The sequence below is a fragment of the Synchiropus splendidus genome, chromosome 10, assembly GCF_027744825.2.
Source record: "Synchiropus splendidus isolate RoL2022-P1 chromosome 10, RoL_Sspl_1.0, whole genome shotgun sequence".
Taxonomy (NCBI): Eukaryota; Metazoa; Chordata; class Actinopteri; order Syngnathiformes; family Callionymidae; genus Synchiropus; species Synchiropus splendidus.
The window spans coordinates 8913417-8937852 of record NC_071343.1 but is presented as its reverse complement, the minus strand read 5'-3'; the positions used below and the strand labels follow the sequence as shown (position 1 = coordinate 8937852).

The window sequence follows — 24436 nt, the reverse complement described above, 5'->3', positions numbered from 1 at the left end:
CCATGTTTGGCATCCGGCTAGCAGTTGTTTTATTGGGTCACTCTGACGCACACAGATAAGAATTCAAATAAAGAGAGATCGTAACGGCAAACGTTTATCGGGTGGTTCCTGAAAATCCAAACCATTTTTGCACTTTTACACCGTTGACTGACAGGGAGAAACAAAACAAAAAAAAGGAATTAGAACATCAAGTATGGACATTTTAATGTGTGGCGCTTCTTAAGAACACATCAGGAGCCTAATGTGACAACACGAGTTGATAAAACAACAAAAAAAAAAAAGAAGTGTGAGGTTTGAGACAGCTTTAAATGTTGTCCACATGAGGCCAGCGAGAAAATCCTGTCAAGAAGGCCAAGACAAAGCAAGTGTGCACGACAATCAGATTAAAATTCAAGTCAGAAATGCAGCTTTCTGTAAACTGAAGGATTCTGTTGAAGCCATTCACTTTAGCAGCCACTGGGGAGCAAATGCAGGCAGAGCGCGCACACGCCGCCACCTCTCTGACTCCAGGGTCAGCCATGAGAACTGGTTCCAGTCGCCCACCAACTGGGTTGTACAGGTGCAGCAGGATTTCAACTCTAATGTTCTTTACAACATTTACAACCGATCGTATTTTGGACAAACTCATTCATAAAAAAAACAGAAATCATAAAACTACACTGTGAGGGATCACGCTTGTGGTGTGGGTCAGGAGTCAGTAGCGAGAGTAGCGTCTCCTGGAGTGACTCCTGTGTCTGCTGCTGCTGCGCCTCTTGTATCTGTCACGACTGTGACTCCTTCTCTCCCTGCTGCTCCTGGAGCTGCTGCGGCTGTATCTGCGACGGCCGCGCCTGTGGCTCCACCCCCGGCTGCCACTCCTCCCACTGCTGCTCCTGCTCCTCTCTCGGCTGGAGGTCGAGGTCCTGCTGCTGTGGCTTCTCCTCCTGCCGCCGTAGTTCCTACTCCTGTAGCGGCTGGAGGTCCGATGCCGACTACTGCTCCTCCTTCTTATCCTCCTCCTGTCGCTGCTGCTGTTGCTCCTGCTCGCCCGCCTCCTCTTGTCCCGACTGTGGGACCTTCTCTCTCGGCGTGAAGACTCCTTGTCTCTTGTTCTTTCTTGGCTGGTGCTGCTCTTCACTGCTGGCTCCTTCACAGTCTTCTTCTTCACCTCTTCGGTTTTCCCTTTATTTACCTCCTTCTCCTTGCTATCCACCTTCTCCCCACGGTTTAAGGTCGACCCTTGTGTTGACACGTTGCTGGGATCGGTCGTCTCTTTGGTACTTGGACAAGTCTGCTCCTGGGCGACAGGAGGATCTGCGGTTTGATCTACGTTCTTCTTCAGCAAATTGTTGAGGAGTCGATCTCGGAGCTCCTTCTCTCTGTGCTGCAGCTCCAGTGCCCGCTGCTTGTCCAGCTCCACCCTGCGGAGCTCCTCCTCCTGTTTGCGGCGGCAGGCTTCCAGCTCATGGAGGCGGGCCAACTCTTCCTTCTGCCGCAGCTGCTCCTGCTGCTCCAGTTTCTCCCGTTGGGCCCGCTCCTTCTCCTGCTGCTTCTGCTTGAGTGCCTGCAGAAGACAACGCCTCGATTCAGGAAACGTGAAGCTCTGTTGTATTACAAAGGAGGCTTTGGATTTGGCTTTAGGAGAAACTCAAAGATCAGTTTTAGGCCCTCTTTGATTCAAACTTTCCTGTGTACCGCGTGTTTCTTCAACATGAAAATAAACCTGAAGCACTTGGATTTCTTCTAAAATACCTATCGAAGAGGAGCCTCTCAGTTATACAACCCGCTGGCGTCATATATTTTGGGTTTGTCCAGACGTGCGTGTGTGCGTTACCTTCGCTCTGGTTAGCAGCTCTGCCACAAGTCGTATCGACTCGAGGTTCCGCTGAGCCAGCAGGAGCCGCCTTTCCTCCATGGCAATTTTCATCTGGAGCTTCTTCTGCTCCTCCTCCTGCTGTTTCCTCACTTTCTTGAGGTTCTTCCTCTCCTCCCGCTCAATGACCTTTTGCTCCCGCTTTCGTATTCGCTCCTCCTTCTTCCTCTCTTTTTCCTCCTCTTCCTGCTCCTTCTGTTTCCTGGGAGAAGTTTTGAGACATTCATATCATGTCATTCACATGGAATTTCTTCTCTCAATTTCTTCTTCATTCTTACCTCTCATCTTCTTTGCGACGCTCCTCCTCCTCTTTTTCTTGCCGCTTCTTCTCCTCCCTCAGTCTCTCCAGCTCCTGTAACTTCTGCCTCTCCAGACTCCTCTTCTTCAACGCCGACTCGCTCAGATGCTTGCTGCGGTCAAAGGTCACCTGGAGAGACAAGAGTCACAGAAGAGGTGAGCAATCATACATAAGGGACAATACATGAAATCCGTTTTACAACAGAGAAATCTGTGGTTTACAAATGCAATATGGGAGCAATTCCTCACTGAGGATTTGTGCTGTGGATTAGAAGAGTCCACCTGAGACAGGCAGCAGATCTCATCCCACTGAAAGGCTCTAAAGCTGCTGATCTGCATCAAACCCAGTGTTGCCAGAGACATACTTACAAAGTGCTCTGAACTTTTAAAATAAAGCAACATTATAAGTGCTACAGTCCGTGTAACTTGTCTACTTAGTACAGGTTCCTCTCATGATCTCAAGGATTATCTATCTATATTTATCTAATAGTTGTCTTCCATTTTCATACCTTAATGTTACAGGCAACAGCTTTTCCATCGTCTCCTTTCAGCATCAGCTTCATGCCGCGGAGTGTGTCCATGGCCTTGGTGAAGCCGCCGTACTCCTGGTACTGCACATAAGCCTCGAAGTTCAGGTGGCCACCGAAGCTAAAGGTGTTGAAGTTCTTGTCCAGCATCTCCTCCCTGTATGGGTCCAACATCGGGATGTCCACGTTCCTCACCTGGAGTCAGAGGCAGTTTTTAGCAACCCCAGCAGCAAAACATGCAGGTTTTCACTGTCCATCGCAGATGACTGTACAAGTCATACCTTGCCAAAAGCTTCAAACACAGCACTGAGGACCTCTTCAGAGGGGCGATCTGGGAACTGACTGTCTTTCTGGCTGAACCACCGACAGGGGAGGCCTTCCAGGTGAATGGTGTCAGGCCTCTCCCCCGGCAAGGTCTCATTCATGTCCTTAGCATCTCGAAAAAAGGAGTCCCAGTCATGCCTCGTAGGAAAGTCCATTTTATTCTCAACAGCTCGAACCTGCAGAGAAGAACGAGCCGGTTTGTTTATAAAGTCAGATATTACAACCATTCCTCCATTTGCACTCAAATAAACGTGAGGGAAGTGGCATTGAAGTGTTCATACACTTATTAAGAGACTGGCAAATGAAACTTTACCTTCAATACATCAGTAAATCCACTGAGTTTGATGGTCTTCCCATCCAAGCGAGTCAAGATGCTCTTCACCACCATTTTGTTCTCCACTTCACCCTCAAAGCGGATGAAGTCCATGGTGCTCTTGGAGATCCGCAGGCCTGAAAACTGATCGGGAGCCACCATGGCCTTGACCCTCTCCATCACCTCCCAGTTGGAGATGCTTTTGCCCGGCAGCTTGAGCTGAGGCAGCGCTACACTGATGGTCATCTTGGCGATGGGCTTGAGGTACATGTTGTGGGCTTCGGACAGACACACCGCCTCCGTGACATCGTGCACGATGGTCGTCATGGTCATTGGTCGTGCAGGCAGCTGGCGGGAATAAAAATGCAAGGCATATTTTTTTGACATTCTCCATCATTCCAAATGCCAGATTTAAATGACTGTTAAATGTACTGTTTGGATACTAAACTCATAAGGTGGAACTCTGTTATTAGTACCTTCACATTCTTGTAGAGCATTGTTTTCTCCGAACTCTTTGCCTGTTTCAAAGCTGCCCAAGCTACTCTGGGACCCTGGTTGGTTTTATTTTTCATTTTAAATTTGCTTCCTGAATCAATATTCAAAATCACAAGGCTTTGTTTTTTGCAATGTTTTTGTTTTTTCTTCCAGCTGCCAGTGAACGGTTCAAAGTAACATCCCATCCAAATTGCACACTGCCATCATGACTTGTTTTGCATCCAACTCCAGTAAGACAGGAGCAGAATCAAGGAGGGACCAGCAACATCACTGAGTACATCTTCACACTGATCAAAATGTATTCCACTATAACTTGATCCTGTTTTCAATGTCGTATTTTAAATGGGATTATGGTTTTAACCATATAGTAGACAACAGAAAACGTCACGTCATTTCAACTTAAAAGCAAGATCATATTGTTCACAAAGCCAAATGACTTTATTTAGTCATTGCTAGTTAAATCTTAAAGTTACTTAAGTGTTGTGATGCATCATTCTCAACCAGTTACCTCATGACGTAACTATCATTCATGTTTATAGAAAGGTTCGATAAAGAGCCACGCAAAGATCTATAGTCATTTTGGTGCCTTCCAATCAGCTGTAAGTATGATTTTACATTTAACCTGAAAAGTGTATCGAGGAAGGAAACCGAACTCCATCCATACATAACGCAAAAGTTTGGTTTTCAATACTGTGTCATTTCCTCGCGATGGTTGCGGCATTGTTTATGCAAGTGGTAAACAACTGTGTGGTGTATAGAAATGACCAAGAACATAACAGTATTAAGTTAGTAAGAGACAGACTCGGGTAATAAAACACAGTCCACATTGACGTAAACAACGCACTGATTTACCCAGAAAGAAACCTTGTTACCTAAGGGCTACCGTTAGCATTGAATCACGAGCTAGCGAAGTTACGTCCGCTTCGGCTTCAAAACAGCGATTTTCTCGTCAAAATCAAAATCCACACAAAAGAAAACCCACCGCAATATGAATCGGGCACACACTCACCACAAGACGGTCTCTCGGTGAGTTATGTGCAGTCAGAAATCGGCATGTTGGCGTCTCGTTCCTGCAGGAGACAACCGACTAGTTCCGGGAACAGTCAACTTTGACCTTAGAGTAAGATGAAGGGGTTTAACTACAGCGACACCCGATGGACATAAGTGGAACTTCTTACAACGCTTTGTATCGTACACTGTATCTTAGCGTCATTGAACATTGTTATTAAACATGGTTTTCCATTGTTTATTATTATTATTCACCTTCACCTTCTTCTGCCACTTATCCGGGGTCGGGTCGCAGAGGCAGCATTCGGAGCAAGTTATTATTATTATTATGGTTATTATGATTATGATTATTATGGTTATTATGATTATGATTATTATTGTTGTTGTTGTTGTTGTTGTTATTGTTGTTATTATTGTTATTATTATTATTATGTGTGTGTTTAAAATGGCCATTGTTTTAATTTTACTTATGTATTTACACTAAGCTGACAATGACAGTGTTGTTATTCGCACGTAAACCAACTCTCACTGAAGTAGGCCACTCCCCATCAGAGAAACTGTCATTGGTGGGCCACTGACCCCTTCAGGTCAAAGCCACTGTTCCCTCTCTCCCATCATACAATCACATGCGGTGACTCATCAGCTGATTCGCTCCAACATTTCATAGTTTAAAAGCACATGTCATAAGACGTCGATGTGCTTATCTGTTGCCATCTTGCTGGTCACAGTAGCTTCGCACAGACGCCATGTCACCACTGTGGTGGCGACTGTGTATGGATCAAGTGGAACGTTTGGATTTGCTCTGTGGGAATTAGCCGAACGGCCGAGGCCTCGGGCAGAGAAAGTTGGCACATTTTCCCTGAAAAGATGGCGGGGGAATTTACATAATAGGCATTACTCCCCTCAGTGTGCATGTAGGTCAGACGGCCTCTCCGCTCTGTTCCGATCAACAGTCATCTGACTGATAGGTGGCCTCAGGCACTGGGCCCAGGCTCTGGGGAAGAGCTCGCCCCATAGTGACCCGGGAAATGACGCAAAATGCAGACACCAAATCTGCCATGTGAGTACGTGGAACCAGTGTTTCCGAGACGGTTTGAGAAGTAAAATGTATATTTTCCGACTATTATTTTTCTGGGCTGCCCAAAAACATATTTTCTGGTGAAGATGAACCTGCACTGTAAATATTTTACAGTAAATTACTATAAATTTTTAATAGTAACTTACTGTAAATATCTACGCTGTAGTTTCACAGTTGCCGTAACTTTGACTTCACTGTGATATAACAGCATTTCCCTGTGAAATTACAGTGCTTTGCTGTGTATATTCTCATTCTTCCTGCATTCGAGCACATCAACAACAAATACTGTTACCTCCTTGTCCGTCCATGATTTCCGTGTTTTAAAAAAATGGTCAAATGACTTACAGGCTTCATAATTTATTCATCTCTTTATCACATTTGGCACTGGAACAAATTTAAATTGGGATTAAACATGAAGGTGGATGGTGATGGACAACTCTGCGCCATTAAAAAAAAAAAAAAAAAAAAAAAAAAAAATATATATATATATATATATATATATAATAAATTTATATAAATGATCTTGTTTACAGCCCAAACACTTCCCAGTGGCCCAGGGTCACATACAAATGGAGCAAATCTCAGCCACACAGGCAAAGTGACAGGGGTCACATACATAAATAAATAAATTCACCCCTCACTCTGACCAAAATTACATTTTCAGTTTCACCCAGGAGAGAAATCCTTTAACAAAGTTACGTAATTGAGTCAGTAACCCACAGCTTGACAGTGGCAACAGTCTCCTTAAATCATTCAGGAGACACACACTCAAACACAGCAGGTGCTGAATGGGGCTCAGCTCTTCCTGCGTTGGGTGCAGCGTTACAGCAGCAGCAGCTTGAGGACGGGAAGCAGTGGATTTTCGGTGAGCGGCCATCAGATCATCAATTATTCAGCCTCAGCAGTTGAGGACAATCACTTAGTGTCAGCTGGGAGAGAGGAAATTCATTTGTGGTGTCAAGTTAGAATCAGCTCGTGATTAACCACTGTTTCTACTTATTCAGCAGCTACACACACACAGACACTCTGGATCCACTTGTAAAACAAGTATTGCTTTATTTCACATTTCACGTTCACACATGGGGCGAATGGTTGAGGCTCAGTTGAGAACAAAAGGAAAACCAGAACGTTTGGGCGGGGACTGACTTGAAACATGCTCCTGAATATGTCTACTACGGGGACTTGTCATGGGTATATGAGATATGATTTGAGGTACATTAGTGTCAGTAAATTCTTATTTACATCATTGACTCCAGAACTCTGAACAATAGAAACAGAGAACCTTGAAATGAGTTCAGTCGGAGTCATTATTTAGCACCGTTGTCAGTGTAAACAACTGCACTGTTGGATCTGGTCGAGTCATATCGTACATGAAGGATTCGCTTGATCCCAAAAGTGTCGAGTGCCTGTGTCGATGCACGTGTTTAAAATAGAAACTGTCAATTTGGTCTCAAACAAGTGCTGTAAATGTAAATTTAAAACCCATGTTGTATAAAGTACATTCTGACAAAGGTGTCACCACTGTGCTGCTACACCGTTACTACAAATCTGTTGCTCAAAAACGGTTATTTTGAAAGTGTGCATCGTTGTAAACAAGAACCTTGGGCTATCAAAAGAGTGAAAAAAAGAGGTGGTTCAAACAGCAGTGGATTGGTCCCTTGAGATATAAATAACTTAGAAGCTACAAGAGTGTGTGTGTTTTAACAGCCTGCTGCCTTTCAGCTTATAGTGGTGGGTCTTTTTTTTAAGTTTTATCCAAACAGGTTTGATAGTGGTCGAGTTCTAACTGGACTGACAGGAAGTTCCGTCCCCACTTCCCCGCAGTCCCTGAAGGAGGCGCTGTGAATGATCTGAGCCCGGTGCCGACCTCGATGCAGCCGAGCGTTAAGCCGGCTCAAAGACGACTTTCTCTGAACGCCCCCCTTCGCTCGCCCGTTCCCAGCTGGGTCCTCTGCAGACTCCGCGGGTGGGTTCAGGAGGCGCAAGGGGTTGAGATTGCCCTGGAGCACTTTGGGGAATCGCCAGCCACGCCCCCCTCCGCTGCCGCCGCCATTGCTGCTCCCGCTGTCTGACCCCGGGGAAGTGACCACGCCTTTCTCCTGAAGGTCGGCGGCCACCGGAGCAGGAAGATACTGGATGGCCCGTCTGCCACTGTAGTCTCTGACCTCCGGGTCGGCATCCCAGTCTGACAGCAAGACACGGACCACCTGTCAATCACAGAGCACGCCCTTCAAGTTTAGCCAGCTGGTGATAGATAGATAAATAGATAGACAGACAGACAGACAGACAGATAGATAGATAGATAGACAGACGGAGAGACAGACAGACAGACAGACAGACAGACAGACAGACGGACGGACGGACAGACAGATAGATAGATAGATAGATAGATAGATAGATAGAAAGATAGATAGATAGATAGATAGATAGATAGATAGAAAGACAGACGGGAGACAGACAGACAGAAAGACAGATAGATAGATAGATAGATAGATAGATAGACAGATAGATAGATAGATAGATAGATAAATAGATAGATAGAAAGATAGATAGACTCCACCTTGCATCTTAATATAGACGCTTTTTTTAGCCTTTTGTTGGTGCAAAATAGAATAGAAACTATGAGTGCAAGCTATTCTCACTGATGAGTCAGACTTGTCTATATTTGTCACCACTCGCCTCGGGTTCCCTGGAGTCAGCTGCAGAGCTGCAGAGGACAGACATCGTGTATCACCTGACTCACCTGTGTGTGTCCATGCATGGCTGCCAGGTGCAGGGGTGTGTATCCAGCACTCGATCTGACGTTTATGTTCACAGCAACGGCGCTGTCCTTGGCGAAGCCCAGTAACTGAGAGACAAGCTCAGCGTTGCCCTGCTTGGCGGCCCAGTGGAGGCAGGTGAAGCCGGTCACAAAGTCTTTCTTGGCCACCAGACTGGGCTCCACAGCGAGGAGAGGCTGCAGACTTTCCCACAAACCGTCCGACGCACACAGCATCCACTCGTGCTCCAGCGGATCCAGGGTCACCGAGGCGCAGTCCTCATCGGTGGCTGAGGAGAGGAGGGAAGCCGAGTCGCCGTCGCTCCTCAAAGAGTCGCGGAAGCGTGTCCCGCGGTTGATCATGGACCTGCGCACCTGCAGAGGAAGGACAGCCAGTTGGGGTGGAGTCTCACCGCAGTTTAAAAAGCCTGACTCTACCTGAGGAGAACTGCTCATCATCAGCTCGATGAAGTTCCTGCGGCTTCCTTTTGGGGTGTTGATATCAAACCCAGGGTCCAGTCCTTCTAGAGCGCTGTCCTCAGACAGGCAGCTGGTCAGTATGGCTCGCTGAGACCCCTTCGAGACCCTGCGGGCCGCTCTCACATGCTGGCTGTGGCTTGCTGCGGGATGTGCGCTGTCGAGATCATGGATCCCAATGATGGGGGCCGACTCTCTCCTCCTCCTGTCTCGCAGCCTCACCTCCCCTCCTCCAGCGACAGAAGGAACTGAGCTGGTGTCCGATTGTTGGGCGGAGACGGAGGCTTGCTTGCTTCCATTTGGCAGCTTGCTGTCGTCCATACGGGGAGCAGCTGAGAGAGGGCGGATGCTCAGATATTAGATAAGAGTGCTCAGTTTTAGAGGTTTTATTGAGACCTTAAACAACAAATACCCTGTTAAAACGTATATACTACGTGGAGTACTTCATGAGCTGTCATGTTATTCCATTTCGCCACAGGGTTCTGTTCCATTCAATTTCCAATAATCAATAACAATCTCATCTAAAATAAGGAAGCGGCAGGCTGGGTGCATGTGAAACAGCACATGCTCATGTTACACACCACCTTCACCTTCAGCAGGGAATTTGTCTATTCTTTTTACTCATCAAGATGTAGCTAGAATACTTTTTTATTTACCAATCAATTGAAAATGACGTTTCCTTTCAAGTTATTTTTTATTTTCAATTTTTTAAAATTATTTTTAACATGGCCGTCAATTTCAAGGAAATAAACAAGCATGTGTATATCATCTAACCTAAAGCAATATTAACGCATATTTGCAGCTGCACATACTCAATCTAATAAACTATGTAATAAATGGAAGTGTGTGTTTATCTGTTTAGCATTCTGTATATACTACTATATTAATATTTAGCAGTTTTATATATATATATATATATATATATATATATATATATATATATATATATATATATATATATATATATAAATATATATATACTAAAAAAAAACATCAAGGAGTATGTTGGTACTACGAGGCTACCAGGGTACAGTTTGGGGGAACACTACAGATAAGGGAACTACTTATGCATTTGTGTATAAGCAGGACATTACCCAGTTATTACTCATCATAAAGCACTTATTAGCACCTACTTCTGAGTGTATTTTTCCCAAACAAGTCAACTAAAGTTCACTCTGAACAACAGTAATTACAGTTGACTCACAGGTTTGTCTTTTACTCAAGTGACGCTTTCTTACAGAAGGAAGGTCTGTAGTTTGAATCCCATCTGAGGCAGCTATGGCTTGGGGGAGTGACCTGGGTTCAGACTCACTCCCACAGCCCAAAAACACACGTTGCCTTATGGATGACAGCAGCAGCAGCAGGCGTGGCATCATGTTTATTGATCTGAATCAGAAACAACAACGAATACATGCACGAATCCCTCCTGTTTTTACCCAAATATGATGTCACGTATGGGGATCAGCCGCTACACAGATGACGTAATCGCGATTAGGTAAGAGAATGACTAAAAAAATAACAGCATCATGAGACGGGTGACGGTGACCGAGTCCCGTGTTTGACGCGCGGCTCACCTGCGTGGTCTCCGTTAGGAAGGTGTCCGTTGACCTGCGCTGGTGTCTGCCGGACGTGGCCGTTGCACTCGCCTCGCACTGAATCACTGCTCAGGTGACCATATTTCACCCCCGGAGCGTCCACGACAGACCCCGCGGCGGCTCGATCCGCATCCCCCTTCCCCTCGCACGTTGAGATGAAACGCTCCATCAGCTCCATCTGTTGGACCCTCCCTCCCCGCTCCACGAGGAAGTCCAGCACGGCGTCGGCCAGCAGAACGGGAAGCAGGTGCGAACGCTACTGGAGGTGTCTCTCGAAGGCCGTGGCCATCACGACGCTGGGTCACGGACCGAAGCCGACGACGATGACAGCATCATCCTCCGGCCCTGGCCTCCACCTCCTCCTCCTGCTCTCTCCTCCGCGGGGATGACCAGTGCGGACTTGTGACCGATAGGGGGCGCATCTGTGTCGCGTTTGAGTGCATCGTGTAAACGCCAAGTGGCGGAAACACATTAGCACATACTAAGATTAAATTATCTACGTGAAGGTTACACTCACAAATGTTACGGAATTCACATTTAAAAGTAGTTATTTTATTAAAAAGACTATCGGCCGAAACAAACAAGCAGTGGAGACTAACTATTTTTCCCACCGTCTGCAGCTCCCTTAAAGGCAACTGGAAAATTAAATCGGGCTGTGCCACTGCAGGGAGAGGGGGGATTCCTGACATTCATTCTTTTATTAGACTCAATCTGTGATCTATAACTGACAAGAAATTACATCAAACGTGTTTATACGTTTCTTAAAAGGCGTCAATGGCCTTAGTATACACATTAGCGTTATTTTAAAGAAGCATGTTCACCTCCTTTCCGTGTTGTTTGAGTGACCCAGTCTGTCCAGTTGTTAGACGCGGTGAGGTGGTGCTGCCGAACTGGGCTTCTATTAAAAGGTTTCATCGTTTTATTTCCCCTAAATTCCCGCGGAACAACTCGTAACTAGAACTATGGCTGCGTCTGATGTCGCCCGACAGCCGGTTAGTAACCTTTTTTCCCTACGCGAACTAATAATGACCGAGGAGCAGGGAGTGTCCGAGGCTACCGTGAAGTTAGCCATCGCTAGCAGTTGCTTTGAGTCGCTCAAAAGTTCGAACTTGGGTTTTTTTGTGAACAGCAAAAATACCGCTCGTGCTTTTTTTCCGTGTTAGAAGTTGTTTATCAGTGACAAAATGTATTCAGGAGCGGGTCAGTGATCGTGCTACTGAACGAATTACAGATGTTGTGTGTCTGTTTAGACGGAAAAAAACATAACTTTCACGTAAACACACTTTTTTGTAATGGTTTGTAGGCCTGGTTTTCTGCAGATATGTTATTTGAGATGCACTAATGAATATTTTGAGCTTTAGTTGAACAAAAAAAAAAATCAATAGATAGTATTAATAATTGCGAGAACTTTCTTCTGGACTGGAAATGTCAGTACAGTTCTAACAGTTTCATTGTTGTAAAAGTGCAGAGCGGCTTCTGATCTGGACTGAATGTGATGCTCTCCCACAGGACCAGGGCGTCCGGCCGCTGTCCCTGGCTGGTCATGTGGGCTTCGACAGCCTTCCTGATCAGCTGGTCAACAAATCCATTTGCCAGGGCTTCTGCTTTAACATCCTCTGCATCGGTGAGTTGCAAAACTGACAAGTCAAATTGGCTGTAAATGGAATTCCAACAGAAATATGTCTGAAAAGTTGCTTGTTTTTCTGTTAACTCTTCTCTATTCTTTTGTTTTCTCTATTGTGTAAATACTCTACCTACCAATCTTCTCGACTCTGTGCGTAATTTCCAGGTGAGACAGGCATCGGCAAGTCGACCCTAATGGACACTCTGTTTAACACCAACTTTGAAAACTTTGAGTCATCGCACTTTGAGCCTCAGGTGAAGCTCCGAGCTCAGACATACGACCTGCAAGAAAGCAATGTGCGACTACGCCTCACTGTGGTCAACACTGTGGGCTTTGGAGACCAGATGAACAAGCAGGAGAGGTAAGTGTCTGAGAGAGAGAGAGAGAGAGAGAGTGTGTTTCATCATGGACCCTGTTTTTACTTCTTCTGTGCTTCAGCTACCAGCCAGTGGTGGACTACATCGACCGGCAGTTTGAGAGCTATCTTCAGGAGGAGCTCAAAATCAAGCGCTCCCTCCACAACTACCATGACTCGCGAGTCCACGCCTGCCTTTATTTTATTTCCCCCTCGGGCCATTCGCTCAAATCCCTGGACCTTGTCACAATGAAGAAGCTGGACAGCAAGGTAAGCGCTCTGCTCCTGCTGGCACAGGACAATGGGAAGAACGTTTTAGACCACCGTGGAAATAACATGTCTGAGAACATAAACCTCTCAAGTAAAAAGGGTTGAGATTTTGAAGTGAAAGTCGTGGGCTAAAACAAAACATATAATGAAGTAGAACTGGTATTTCGTTCAATGGTAAATGGGAGTCTACACAAAATGCTGACTGAAAATGTAGTTTCATTACTGGTATTTATTTTTGATAGTTGAACACATATCACCGTAGGTCATGGCGGCCATGTTTATTGGACGCGATCCATGATTTTTATGGGTCAGATTTAGCTCCCAGGCCTCGAGTCTGACACATACATACAGTGACTGTTTTCAGATTGGTTCACAGTGAAAGCGACTTGGTGACACTTGTTGAACTTATTTCCACCTTTCAACTCGTGTTAAAAAGTAGGTCAAGGAGGATCCTACTTTAGTGGATGGGGGAGGCATAACTGTAGTCCTTTATCTACTGTGAAAGTATATTAAAAAAATGAGATGAGATTTAGGCGCCGCTCTCGGGTCCATCAGATTCTTCACAGGAGCTGTGAATTTCAGCAACCGCTACGATCCGCTCTGATTGGATCATGTGTCGCGGCTGTTTGTCAGCGATCAGATTGTTCAACTTGGGGTTTGATACGACAGATGTCGCTGGAAACACAATGAAGCTGCAGTCCTGTCGCCCCAAACGTGTCGCATCCCCTCATCCCATATTGCAGCGCAACAGTTTGTCTCCATCATGTCTCTACATTGATTCACATATGAGTCAGTCGCTTACTACACACGTTGCATTTGCTGTGGACATACTTTTGACTGTCAATCACATCACACTTGATCTCAGAATTACATTTTGTGTGTGAGTGTCTGATACCGTCGTTGTCCAGCAAAGTTATAGATACCAGAAACATTTGTTAATGTTTAACTGCTTTTAAATCTTCAAAAAATGGTTTATGTGGAGAAAAAAAATCAAGGTAAGAAAAATCTGCCCGCACTTTCTGGAAAGTTAACTCTAAAATATAGGGTCGCAATGATTGTCATTTCTTCGATACTGTTTTTTTTTTATTGAAAGTTCCAACTGGCAGATACCAATTTTTGCTCATTGTTTTTTTTTTTTTTCATGAATGAATCACAAACTAACTCATGAACCTACTGAATAACACTGTGTGAATATAAATATGAATACAAATGGCTTCTTATTAAAAAATAATCGGCATATACAGTATCTCTCATCCTTTAAGCCCTAGTGAAACGGTGCCAAAGTAACTTCACGACATTGTAAACTACAGAACAAAAGATGAGAAGCGTGGACGTTGACCCTCTTCAAAGAGGAAGTTGAACAGGCCGTGCTCATGTTTGGTTCTTGGGTTTGTATTTATAAATACAAGTTAGTGTCCCTACTGAATCGAAACTCACAAGGATATTCTAAAAAGATAAGGTGTTGTGGAGCTCCAGGTGCGTTGTGGGACTTGCAGTGTGTTTAGAAACAGCCAAGATGAGATGATGCTGTAGGCCAGATACTGATGTGGCTTGAACTGAGTGAAATGAGCGTCACCAGCTCAGAGGTTCCCATGGATGCTGCTGCTCTCCTGGAGTTCTCTCTCCCTCTCCGAGTCCCTCCGTCTCTCTCTGCTCGTGGTCACAAACTTTCCCATGCCGTCGGTGTGTAGTGACTTGTGTCTCTTGTGCGGGTGTGGGGATGCTGCGCCGCTGAGTGTCAGTAACCCCGGATTTGCGTGTGAAAAGAGCAGAAAGGCAGAGGAATGCTGTAATCGCCTCACGCACACACACACACTCCAGCTCGCCTTTTGTGCCACTGTACCGACGGAGGGAGAGAGAGACGCTTGTTGAATCTAGATGGAGAGACAGTCGGTCACTCAAGACTGCTGCTTTTTTGGTTTTGTTTTCTTTATTTTGCTTTCTTTTTTTTTTAGCCACGATTTATTTGTCTGTGTGTGTGTGTGTTCTGAGCAGACAGGAATGTGAAGCAGCTCAAGAAGCAGAGGCAGAGAAGAAAAATGCTGTTGTTTGGAATGATGGTACGACTCGAGGAAATGTTCCATAAATAAAGTCATAAAGTAAATGAAGCTGTTGGATACATCACTGGTGTGAGACCAGTGGTTCCCAAACTTTTTTTTTTTTTTTTGCTGCACCCGCTTTTGGAGATGAAATTATTTTCAGCGACCACACACACAGTTGTTCGGAGTCATGCTGTCAGTGGCCAGTATTTTCAGACACAGTGTGGTCTCTCCTCTTAACCCATTGTTGTAAGGTGAAGCCGTGGGCAAGATAGGAGGCGCCATATTTCTTTGTGTTTAATGGCTTGTCCTCTCACAAACTGGTGAAAATTTGCTTCTGTATTGTTTACATTTTTTAACAGCCCTCTTGTGGTGGTGTTACTCAGTTACTCAGGAGTGAAATGAGCTCCATCTGCTGGGTGTAACTCCGCGTTAAATCACCCGATTTAACGCCGGCCGCCCCACTGTGTTACACTCATCTACAACATAGTGCTCAGATGGTGTCTTTCAATCTCCACCCTGAAGTCCCAAAGAAATTTCTTGCTCGACGTGTCCAGGCTAATATAAAGTCACTGGGATCCGCAGGTTAACATCATCCCTGTGATCGCCAAAGCCGACACCATCAGCAAGAGCGAGCTCAACAAGTTCAAGATCAAAATCATGAGTGAGCTGGTCAGCAACGGAGTCCAGATCTACCAGTTTCCTCTGGACGACGAGACCGTGGCCAAAGTCAACACCACCATGAATGTAAGTGCACGCGAACAAGCGCGCCGGAGACGGGCTTAAAAAGATCATTTCTGAAATGGTCTGAGCCACTTTTGGGTCCGTACTGGGCCACGTGTGACGGTGTGTCGTGACTCTGCAGATGTTTATCCTGACAGGGTCACCTGCCGTTTGCCGTGGTCGGCAGCACGGAGGAGGTCAGCGTGGGGAACAAGATGGTGAAGGCTCGCCAGTATCCATGGGGCGTCGTCCAAGGTTAGTGACATTGTTACGACCACCTGCTAAATATCCCAAAGCAAAGACACTGGAGACAAAGCAGCTTTGCAAGGAGTCAGGTTTGTCGTTGTTGTTGTCAGGGATTTTCAGCTACATGACACTGAAACTTGATCTTGACTTTCTACATCTGTTGATTTTATGGCTCCCCCCCACCCCCAAAGTTACACTTTCAGTATCTGGCATTTACTCCACATTTTGTGTGAGTTTTAGACTCTAAAGTGACATGACTGAGTCAACTGACATAGGAACTCTAAACTTTTATATATATATATATATATATATATATATATAAATAAAAGATATAAACAATATACACAAGATATAAACAATGACAAACTTCAGTCTTTTATGATTGTTTTTATTCAAATTTGTAAGAGCAACACTGGTGTGTTTCGGCACTGAAACAGTGTTTGTGAAACACTGCTCTAAAATGTTTTTACACATTTTTCGAAACAAGAGCGCCACCTACTGAGTGAAAATGAGAACACTGTTTCATGGTGCCTCAGCCTGGTGGTCTCTCTGTCTCTCATTGGCAGTCTATGATCATTTTAGACTCACATTAATAATGCGATGCAACACTAGCAACTAGCATTTTTAGCTAAAGTGAAATGTTTTCAGACTCATTTTTACCCTATTAAATGCTCAAAAAGTTAGGGCGAGGCAAGTGCTGTACCACTGCTCTCTGCTTGTCTCGCTCCCTCTCATATAACTCTTCACTGATGCAGCATTATTTTTATATATTTTGTTGTTGGAAAGCGACTTTCTGCAACTGTTTTCCGATTGCACCGATCGTTCACCAGAAGCCTACATAACCACGGCAGTGCTGTGAGCTACTGTGGTGTCAGTTACACACGAACAAGGCTGAGGTTCTCTGCTTTAGCGTGGTTTGAATCTGCTTGGATAGGACGCACCTCAGAGGAGTTATGGGAGGTGGAAGTGAGAAGGCTGCGGTGGGTTCGTCAATAGGGGCAACTGTGTTGTAGCAGGTGGTCATAATGTTAAACTGTGTTAATGCAAGAGGCTTTCCTAAATTTCATCCAAATCCTGTGTGACTGTCAGTGGAGAACGAGAACCACTGCGACTTCGTGAAGCTGCGCGAGATGTTGATCTGCGTCAACATGGAAGACCTGAGAGAGCAGACGCACTCGCGCCACTACGAGCTCTACCGCCGCTGCAAGCTGGAGGAGATGGGATTCAAAGACACAGACCCCGAGTGCAAACCTGTCAGGTGAGGAGCTGATGTCTGCAGGCGAGGTGTGAGGTGTCACGCTGGCGTGTGTGTGCAGCCTGCAGCAGACGTATGAGGCTAAGCGACAGGAGTTCCTGGTGGAGCTCCAGAGAAGGGAGGACGAGATGAGGCAAATGTTTGTGCAGAGGGTGAAAGAGAAGGAGGCCGAGCTGAAGGAGGCGGAAAGAGAGGTAAACATGACGGAGGTTCTGGGGTGTTGATCTGCTCTCGCCGGAGCTCTGAACGTGTCGTCGTCCGCGCATGTGTGTGTGTCCAGCTGCAGATTCGATTTGAGCAGCTGAAGCGCCTCCACGCGGAGGAGAAATCCGCTCTGGAGGAGAAGAAGCGAATGTTGGACGACGACCAGAGCTCATTCAGCAAGAGACAAGCGGCTGCTCAACTGCTGCAGGCGCAGAGTTTGACCGCCAACGGCAAGAAGGACAAGGACCGCAAGAAGTAAGACTGGACACCACTGACGGTCATTCACAAGGTTCTGAAGCTCTGTCTCTTTCAGCTCCGGCTTCATGTGAAGACCTTCGACCTCCTTCCCCGGACACTAACCTCGTGCCAAAGTTAATCCTCTTTTATCCTTCTGTTCATGGGGTTTTATATTCTTCAAGTTGTGTTTTATTTATCCTTCCTTTTAAACCTATACATGATGTTTTTGATCTTCATTTCGCTTTTTAAAATGTTGGGATGTTATTGCAGTCCAGTAGCAGAGGACTTTAAGGGATTTTGGTACCAGCAGTTGTTTACACAAACTCAACGTGTAGCTTTTCAGTCGACTATAAATGAAGTGGCGTCGCACTACCAGCATTGTTGAAAGGCATTATGTGTGTCTGCCATGTCCACACTACCCTGAAACAAACCAACAAATGTCACTATTTTTTTTAATCATTCCAAAGGGACACTTCTGACCATTACACCTTGCTTCTCTTATTATTAAACAATCCTCAAGTTTCCATGTCTGAAAAATGAATTTTGAAACCACGTTCACACCAGCGCTAGAGACGCGTCATCCGTGCCTTACATCTGTCAGAGCTAGGAATCCAGGGAAACTCAGCGATGCCTGACAGAGGGAAACCTTTTTACCACACATGTGTACTACACTTGTATTTATGGAACAAACAGTGTTACTGCAAACTTTTAAAAAATAAATCTGTATTTTCGCCACGAGCAACTTGTGTGGAGTCTTACTGAATTTTCAGAAATATTAATATCCAGCTGCCATAACAGGAAGGAGCTTCCGGTTTTCCTGCTGACCTGGTGCATAAAGTCCAGATGATTCACATTGCGCTCATAATGTTATGGCCTTTTTTTGTCGTATATTGATATTATTATATTATAAACAATAATGCTCCGCCAAACGTCAATCATTCGCTTCATTTCGAAATGTCACCAGGATGGCCATAGGGTGGCGCTAACAAACAACAAATTCACCAGTCAATCTGAATCTGTCTTCATTCGCAGTTCACCTGGAGATGAAAAGACAAAAAGAAACTAATTTAAAAAATTCAGCAACACAACAGATGCAGAATTTGAATATAACACTGTCCTATGAAAGGTGTGTCAGATTTCCGGAGCATAAAAAGTCTCATTCGCCGCCAAAAGGTGCCGCAGTTCTGCGCAACTGATCTTCATTTGAAGGTCCAACATCCACCAGTAACAGAGGCTGTCAAGGTTTGTACGGAATCAAAGATGTGCCGCACTGTGCACATTCATACAGAAAATATGAATAAATCTGGAAATGTGGCAGGTGGGAATTCCACACAAAAACCATGGAACTCACAAATGACAAATAAAACCAATATATAAAGTATATATATATATATAGAATGGAGTAAATTATTGAGTTAAATAGAAAAACGTATACAACAAATACACATAAAATAAAAGAAACCATATTTAAGGAATAAATTAGAGAAGATAAAAACAAATGCAGCCATGAATAAACATGAGTAAATAAATATGGAAAAAAAGTGAGTGTCCAGAGGTCAAATAGTAACTCAAAATGCAGTTTTAAGTTTGGCCCCTCGTGTGACAGATGTCGAGAGGTAAAAGTGGATCATTTCTTGTGAAAGATGAAAAAAGATTCAACAGAGCAGAGTCTGTGACAGACGAGAGGGAAGTGAAACTAATTTGTGTGAGGAAAGGCGACTTTCAAAATCCCACTCTCACCTCCTCTGTCTCCTTCGACAGACAGGTGGACAGATACGTTTGTCATGAATCAGAGGCTGCAGATCGATTCCCCGCAGGAGGCTGAAGCCCCTCGCTGGTGAGAGGAAGGAGACCCAAGGAGAAGCTGGGCCCATTTCTCACGCCTTCTCCCACATCTCTGCAAAAATCTAATTCACCAGATTGATCGCTCTGAGTTTGGGTTAGCTCGCGGATTCCGCACCATCCACCAGCTCCCACCACGTTCACCTTTCACAAGTCAAATCTAAATGCAAATGGGGGTGATGGCAGGAGACAGGCCCGGCTGCCGGAGAGATGAGCTTGTCATTTGCGTGGAGTGATGGCGACACTGTGAAATTACCAATTACACTCCCCAGTCCACGCCGGCGTTGGCGCGGTGACAGTGGATGTCACGGAAGAGGACAACAAGAGAGAGAAAAAAACAAACCAGAAAAGAGCGGGGTTTATTACAGAGCATCCCTCACCTGCTTGTCTGAGGACGATAAAGACGCTAATGCAGTGGAATGTCGAAAAGCTCCAGAAGCTCATAATGGCCTCACTGGGAGACGGCGGATAATGATCATGAGCGGAGGATATAATGGGATCCTCTGGTCGGAGGCTGGGAAGGGCTGCCGTGGAGCACGGCTTAATGTGCTGCCAGGGCCGCAAAGAAAGACGTTAAAAGTCATTTAAAACAAAAAAGGCATTTATTGCGAAAAATGCACTTGACATGAAAAAACTCAACCACGGGTCATCGGTACGAGACGATGCAGAATGATCACATGGCAGAGAGGATGACTTCCATGGCACCAGAGGCCTATAAATATTCTGCACAATATAGAACTCAACATTTATTTCATATATATATATATTTATATTTATATTTATAGACTTCTTCTTCTGTCGCGTCGGTGTCACCTGACCCGCTACATACCAGAGCCCCACCCCTCCAACACACTCGCACGCGCACACACACGCCCCGAAACATAAAGTTAAAGAATGATGGTGATCAAGTGTTAAACCATCTACGATAAAACACGCCACTGTGTTCTTCGAGAAGCGCTAAAGGACAGCTAGCTTGGTTAGCACTTAGCATTCCCAATTTTCTTTGGAACATTTTCATGACTATCCTATTTAATGTAGATGCAATAAACTTGTTGGAATTCCGGTTAATAAGTGACAATAAAAAGCCTGTGGTTGTTCCCTAATGTTGTGGCAACTCGAGAAAACATTGCCGTTTTAACCTCTCTCTTTTCAGTACGTTAAAAAAGTGACAGACAAGCTGCAGAAACTTGTGCTTGGATTAAAGGACACTAACTGGTTCGCAGGGCTGACCTGGGATCTGCTGGTTTTTTTCGTCATCAAGTTAAGCAGGTGATGAAGATGATGAAGACGAGGAGGCTGCTCCGCGTGACTACCCATCATACACTGCAACCACAGCAGAACAGAAGTTTCACTTCTCCTTTAAATGGCTCTCTGAAACATCTCGTGCTTCATTTCCCCCAAAACTACATTCCACGAGTCTGTTATTCCCCTTTATTACAGTGAACGTCTCAAATCTGAAAAGTTCAGTTCTAATGTGCCTTGCTCTAATTCCAAATTGTGTTTTGATTTAATTTTCAGGTTGGTTTGTTATTAGTTTAAAAAACATTGATCCGTGAAGAATATTCAAAACTCCCCGACACACAATCAAGTGTTATGGTGCGTTCCACCAGTTGCGACCTCCAACTGGGACATTTAATTCGGTCACAACTTGTGTTTCTTTGAGAAGATGGAGGCTATAATCCCGCTGCCTTCACTTCAGTTGGAAAATCTTACTGTCTGCAAGTTACTCAACCTGTTTTTTTTCATTTTTAAACCAGTTTTGAACACTTAAAAACAGACTGAGAACTAGAGTTGTTGGTGTCAAACTCAAGGCCCGGGTGCCAAAGCCAGTCCGCCAAATCGCTATAAGTGGCCCACAAGAGGAGGCACAAAACTGAATTGAATTCTTCATCTATTTGACTTTTGCTGCAAGCGAAGGAGGATCATTATTATTTTTGACAAACTATCGACTGGAAAACATCTTCTTCATCAACTTCAAAGATCAGAACAATTTTTATGACAAGAGTCTTGTGGCTGCATCCATTAAAGACCCATTTATGCTCAAAGCTATATATAGATCCGGACGCACCTTTCTATCTGTGCGCTGGGTTAATCTCGTCCGTATTGCTGCACGTTTCCACAAAGCTTATGGAAACTGAAAACGCAGTTCCACTGGAAACCATGGGGGCAGTGTTGCTGTTACTACCTGATACGTAGCTGTTATGAGTTACATAGAAGACATTAGAATGGTGGACGTTCTCCGCCCTCAAGTCATGATATATTGAACACTGTCTCCGTTGACTCATTTGTGCAAGAGGTAAATTATCAATGCTTCTTCCACAGTCGCCATGTTTGTTTTGGAGTTTGTCCTTATCATAACCTTTTGACTGTGGGCTGCCCCCTGGTGGATATATTGGTTGAACAGCAATACCAACGTAAAGAGCACATGGGTCAGTGACAGTAACATTGTTTGGGTACAGTTTTGTACGTAAAGGGAGCATAAATGGGCCTTTAGGCTTCCTGTTATTCCCTTGCATGAGTAATAGTGATGGGCTGATGAGGCTTCATGAAACAGTTTTTGTTTTCAGAGCTCAGTAGGTGGCGCTCTCCCTTTAAAAATGAGGTGAAGTTTCATTGAAGTGGTGGCTCAAATACAAAGATTTTAGAGAGATTTAGAGAAACTGTTTCATGAAGCTTCATGAAGCTTCACGAGCCTCACGCCTTCAACAAACTGATGACTGAGACAGAAATAAGGGAGACGTTTCGACATGATGGAAGTTGGTTCTCATAATTCAGTGACCTGGAAACATCTCTACTGGGATAAAAAACAAGTCAGTACCTCAGGTTCTGAAGAGGAGTGGAACACACTGGTCCACTGGTCAAAGTACGTACTTAAGTAGCAAAACTGTTTAACTTGCGAGCAACTCACAACCCACCTTCACCCCAGCTCTTCCTGCTTCAAGTCGCTCCATGAGGATGAGTGTGTGCGTCCGGCGTGATGTCAAAATCAAGTACTTATCTCAGATGAACGGCTTATTTTCAGTATTGAGAACACAAATATCCACAAAGGTCGAGCACTGGCTCGTTTCTGCTTCTGCAAAACAAGGGTCACGAACGAAACAAGAGACGGCAACATTCATGCAAACACACACATCTTCAGTAACGGTTGCAAAGGTAGCTGTTGTAGTCGGATGTAAACTGGATGGACCTGGATTCACACTCAGGAAGTAGATGACACACTCACAGAAGCGGCACGAGAACCAACGAAATTTCCTTACTGTTGGCATTACGCTGTAATAAATTACTTTAAATAAGTCTGTCAGTGACGGGACATTCTCTTCCATCTGTCAAATTAAACGTCGTAGAAAACAGTGAAAATTTTGTTGTCTCGTATCAAATATTGCCAAGTGCATCGCTGTTCCTAAATCTCAGCACACGAGATTTAAAAAAGTAGAAATCACCTCAGTAAAGAGGTTTGGCGTGAGTTCCTGTCTGTAGCTACATTCAGCACATACTTTTGTGGGGAACAGATCGGATTCCAGACGCGGAAACTGAACTGATTTGCACCTTGAGTTCTTAAATAAAGTCGATCAAAAGACTCGGCACAGCAAGACGCGTCAGGGACAACACAAGTGTCAACACGGAACCAAAGAGAAAAATGCTACACGCATCAACAGACGTTAAGCGAAAAGGAAAGAAAAGTTGTGGTCACAAACTGGACACCGAGGAGTGTCTCTTCCGTCTTCTCCCACAGGCTTCAAACGAAGAGGTTCTGAGGTCTCGCTGGAAAGCAGAAGCTTTTTGTGCTCGTGTTTGCTGGTGGACGAGGAGAACCAGGAGGTTTGGGTTTGAATCATGTGCTCGTCGAGTGTCTGTGCCTTCAGTAGTCGACATCGGGAAGATGTGCCTCCGTCTTTGTCCTGGAATCTGGCTCAACATCACAGCAGGTTGTCTTGTAAACAAGTTGCTTTGAGCCGATATCTGTTTGTTAAAATCATTAATTTAATGATTCTGTGCCGTAATCAACATTTCTGGAAAAATTCCACTTTGCGATTTCTGCGTTTCGTTATTGGCAGCTTCTTAAGGCAAGTTGGAACGGCCAAAAAAAAAAACGTGTCTTCGGTGTTCTGAGATCAGGAGTGTGTCTCACTCTGTCTGGCTCAGAAGCTCTCCACGAAGCTGCCGGGGAACAGCCCGGTCTGGCCCGTCCTCTGCAGCGTCCCCTTGTACCAGCCGTCCTCCCTCTTCTTGTGGACAAACACCACGTCGCCCTCCCGCAGCTCGATCTCCGCTTCGCTCTGTGGCGGATAGGGGACCACCACCCGATACCTGAGGCAGAACACATGCTCATGTGATGCTGCTCACAAGACCACAGGGGAAGCTGAGATGTCAAGGTGTAGTTTTAAGTGTTTTTTTTTTTTCAACGATACACATTTTAAATAATAAAGAAAAAAAAACAAAAAACTTTAAACCCTAAAGAAAATTTCAGAAAAAAATTCATGAAAAAAAGAACGATCCCATCTATTCATTTTTATGAATTGAAACACTTTTTAAAATGATATATGAAAAAAAATATTGATTTTATTTTTCTTATGGTTTATATTTATATTATTATACAATATAAAATACTGTTATAAAACCAATATTTTTTATCAAATGAAAAACAAAGAAAACACAATGAAACAAAAAATAATAGTTATTATTATAATGCAAATAGTTGATGGACAATAAAAATTATGATTATTTTTAATATTAAATCATAGCTCGATATAAAAATGGTAATATATATATATAGATATATATATGTTATATATATGTGTGTGTGTGTGTGTGTATATATATATATAAAATGATCATAATTTGAATTGTCCAACAACTTTTAGCATAATTAAAAACAAAAACAAACAAACCAAAAAAAAAAAAAAAAAAAAAAAAAAT

The 24436-nt window shown here is 44.4% G+C and overlaps 4 protein-coding genes across 9 annotated transcripts in view; 1 reads left to right on the top strand and 3 right to left on the bottom strand.

Moving 5' to 3' along the window:
• Positions 1-90: 90 nt before the first annotated feature.
• On the bottom strand, positions 91-4934 carry akap17a (A kinase (PRKA) anchor protein 17A). Of its 3 annotated transcripts, none has more exons than XM_053877679.1 (7): positions 4791-4921; positions 3314-3661; positions 2958-3176; positions 2659-2871; positions 2131-2279; positions 1814-2054; positions 91-1543 (listed from the first exon to the last, which is right to left on the bottom strand). In XM_053877679.1, exons 2-7 carry the CDS (start codon positions 3644-3646, stop codon positions 695-697), a joined length of 2004 nt encoding a protein of 667 aa, XP_053733654.1. In that variant the 5' UTR covers positions 3647-3661; positions 4791-4921; the 3' UTR covers positions 91-694. The 3 variants fall into 3 exon arrangements, with proteins under 3 accessions (XP_053733654.1, XP_053733652.1, XP_053733653.1); XM_053877677.1 differs by lacking the exon at positions 4791-4921 and adding an exon at positions 3790-4174; XM_053877678.1 differs by having other exon boundaries at positions 94-1543; positions 4818-4934.
• Positions 4317-18412, top strand: septin10 (septin 10). 2 transcript variants are annotated; one of them, XM_053877686.1, is made up of 10 exons: positions 4317-4407; positions 12234-12348; positions 12514-12709; positions 12787-12973; positions 15598-15759; positions 15894-15990; positions 17071-17239; positions 17298-17430; positions 17517-17695; positions 17754-18412. In XM_053877686.1, the coding sequence occupies exons 3-10, from the start codon at positions 12543-12545 to the stop codon at positions 17767-17769; spliced, it is 1110 nt and encodes a 369-aa protein (XP_053733661.1). In that variant the 5' UTR covers positions 4317-4407; positions 12234-12348; positions 12514-12542; the 3' UTR covers positions 17770-18412. The 2 variants fall into 2 exon arrangements, with proteins under 2 accessions (XP_053733661.1, XP_053733658.1); XM_053877683.1 differs by lacking the exon at positions 4317-4407 and adding an exon at positions 11445-11716.
• Positions 6388-11123, bottom strand: sowahca (sosondowah ankyrin repeat domain family Ca). Of its 2 annotated transcripts, XM_053877682.1 has the most exons (4): positions 10704-11122; positions 9091-9461; positions 8638-9027; positions 6391-8101 (listed from the first exon to the last, which is right to left on the bottom strand). In XM_053877682.1, exons 1-4 carry the CDS (start codon positions 10900-10902, stop codon positions 7646-7648), a joined length of 1416 nt encoding a protein of 471 aa, XP_053733657.1. In that variant the 5' UTR covers positions 10903-11122; the 3' UTR covers positions 6391-7645. The 2 variants fall into 2 exon arrangements, with proteins under 2 accessions (XP_053733656.1, XP_053733657.1); XM_053877681.1 differs by having other exon boundaries at positions 6388-8101; positions 8638-9461; positions 10704-11123.
• Positions 18271-24436, bottom strand: part of LOC128766217 (E3 ubiquitin-protein ligase SH3RF3-like) — a 72859-nt gene continuing 66693 nt past the window's right edge. For both annotated transcript variants that reach the window (XM_053877674.1, XM_053877676.1), the window contains exon 10: positions 18271-23827. In XM_053877674.1, coding sequence (XP_053733649.1) covers positions 23659-23827 — 169 coding nt within the window. In that variant the 3' untranslated portion in view covers positions 18271-23658. The remainder of the gene's footprint in view (positions 23828-24436) is intronic.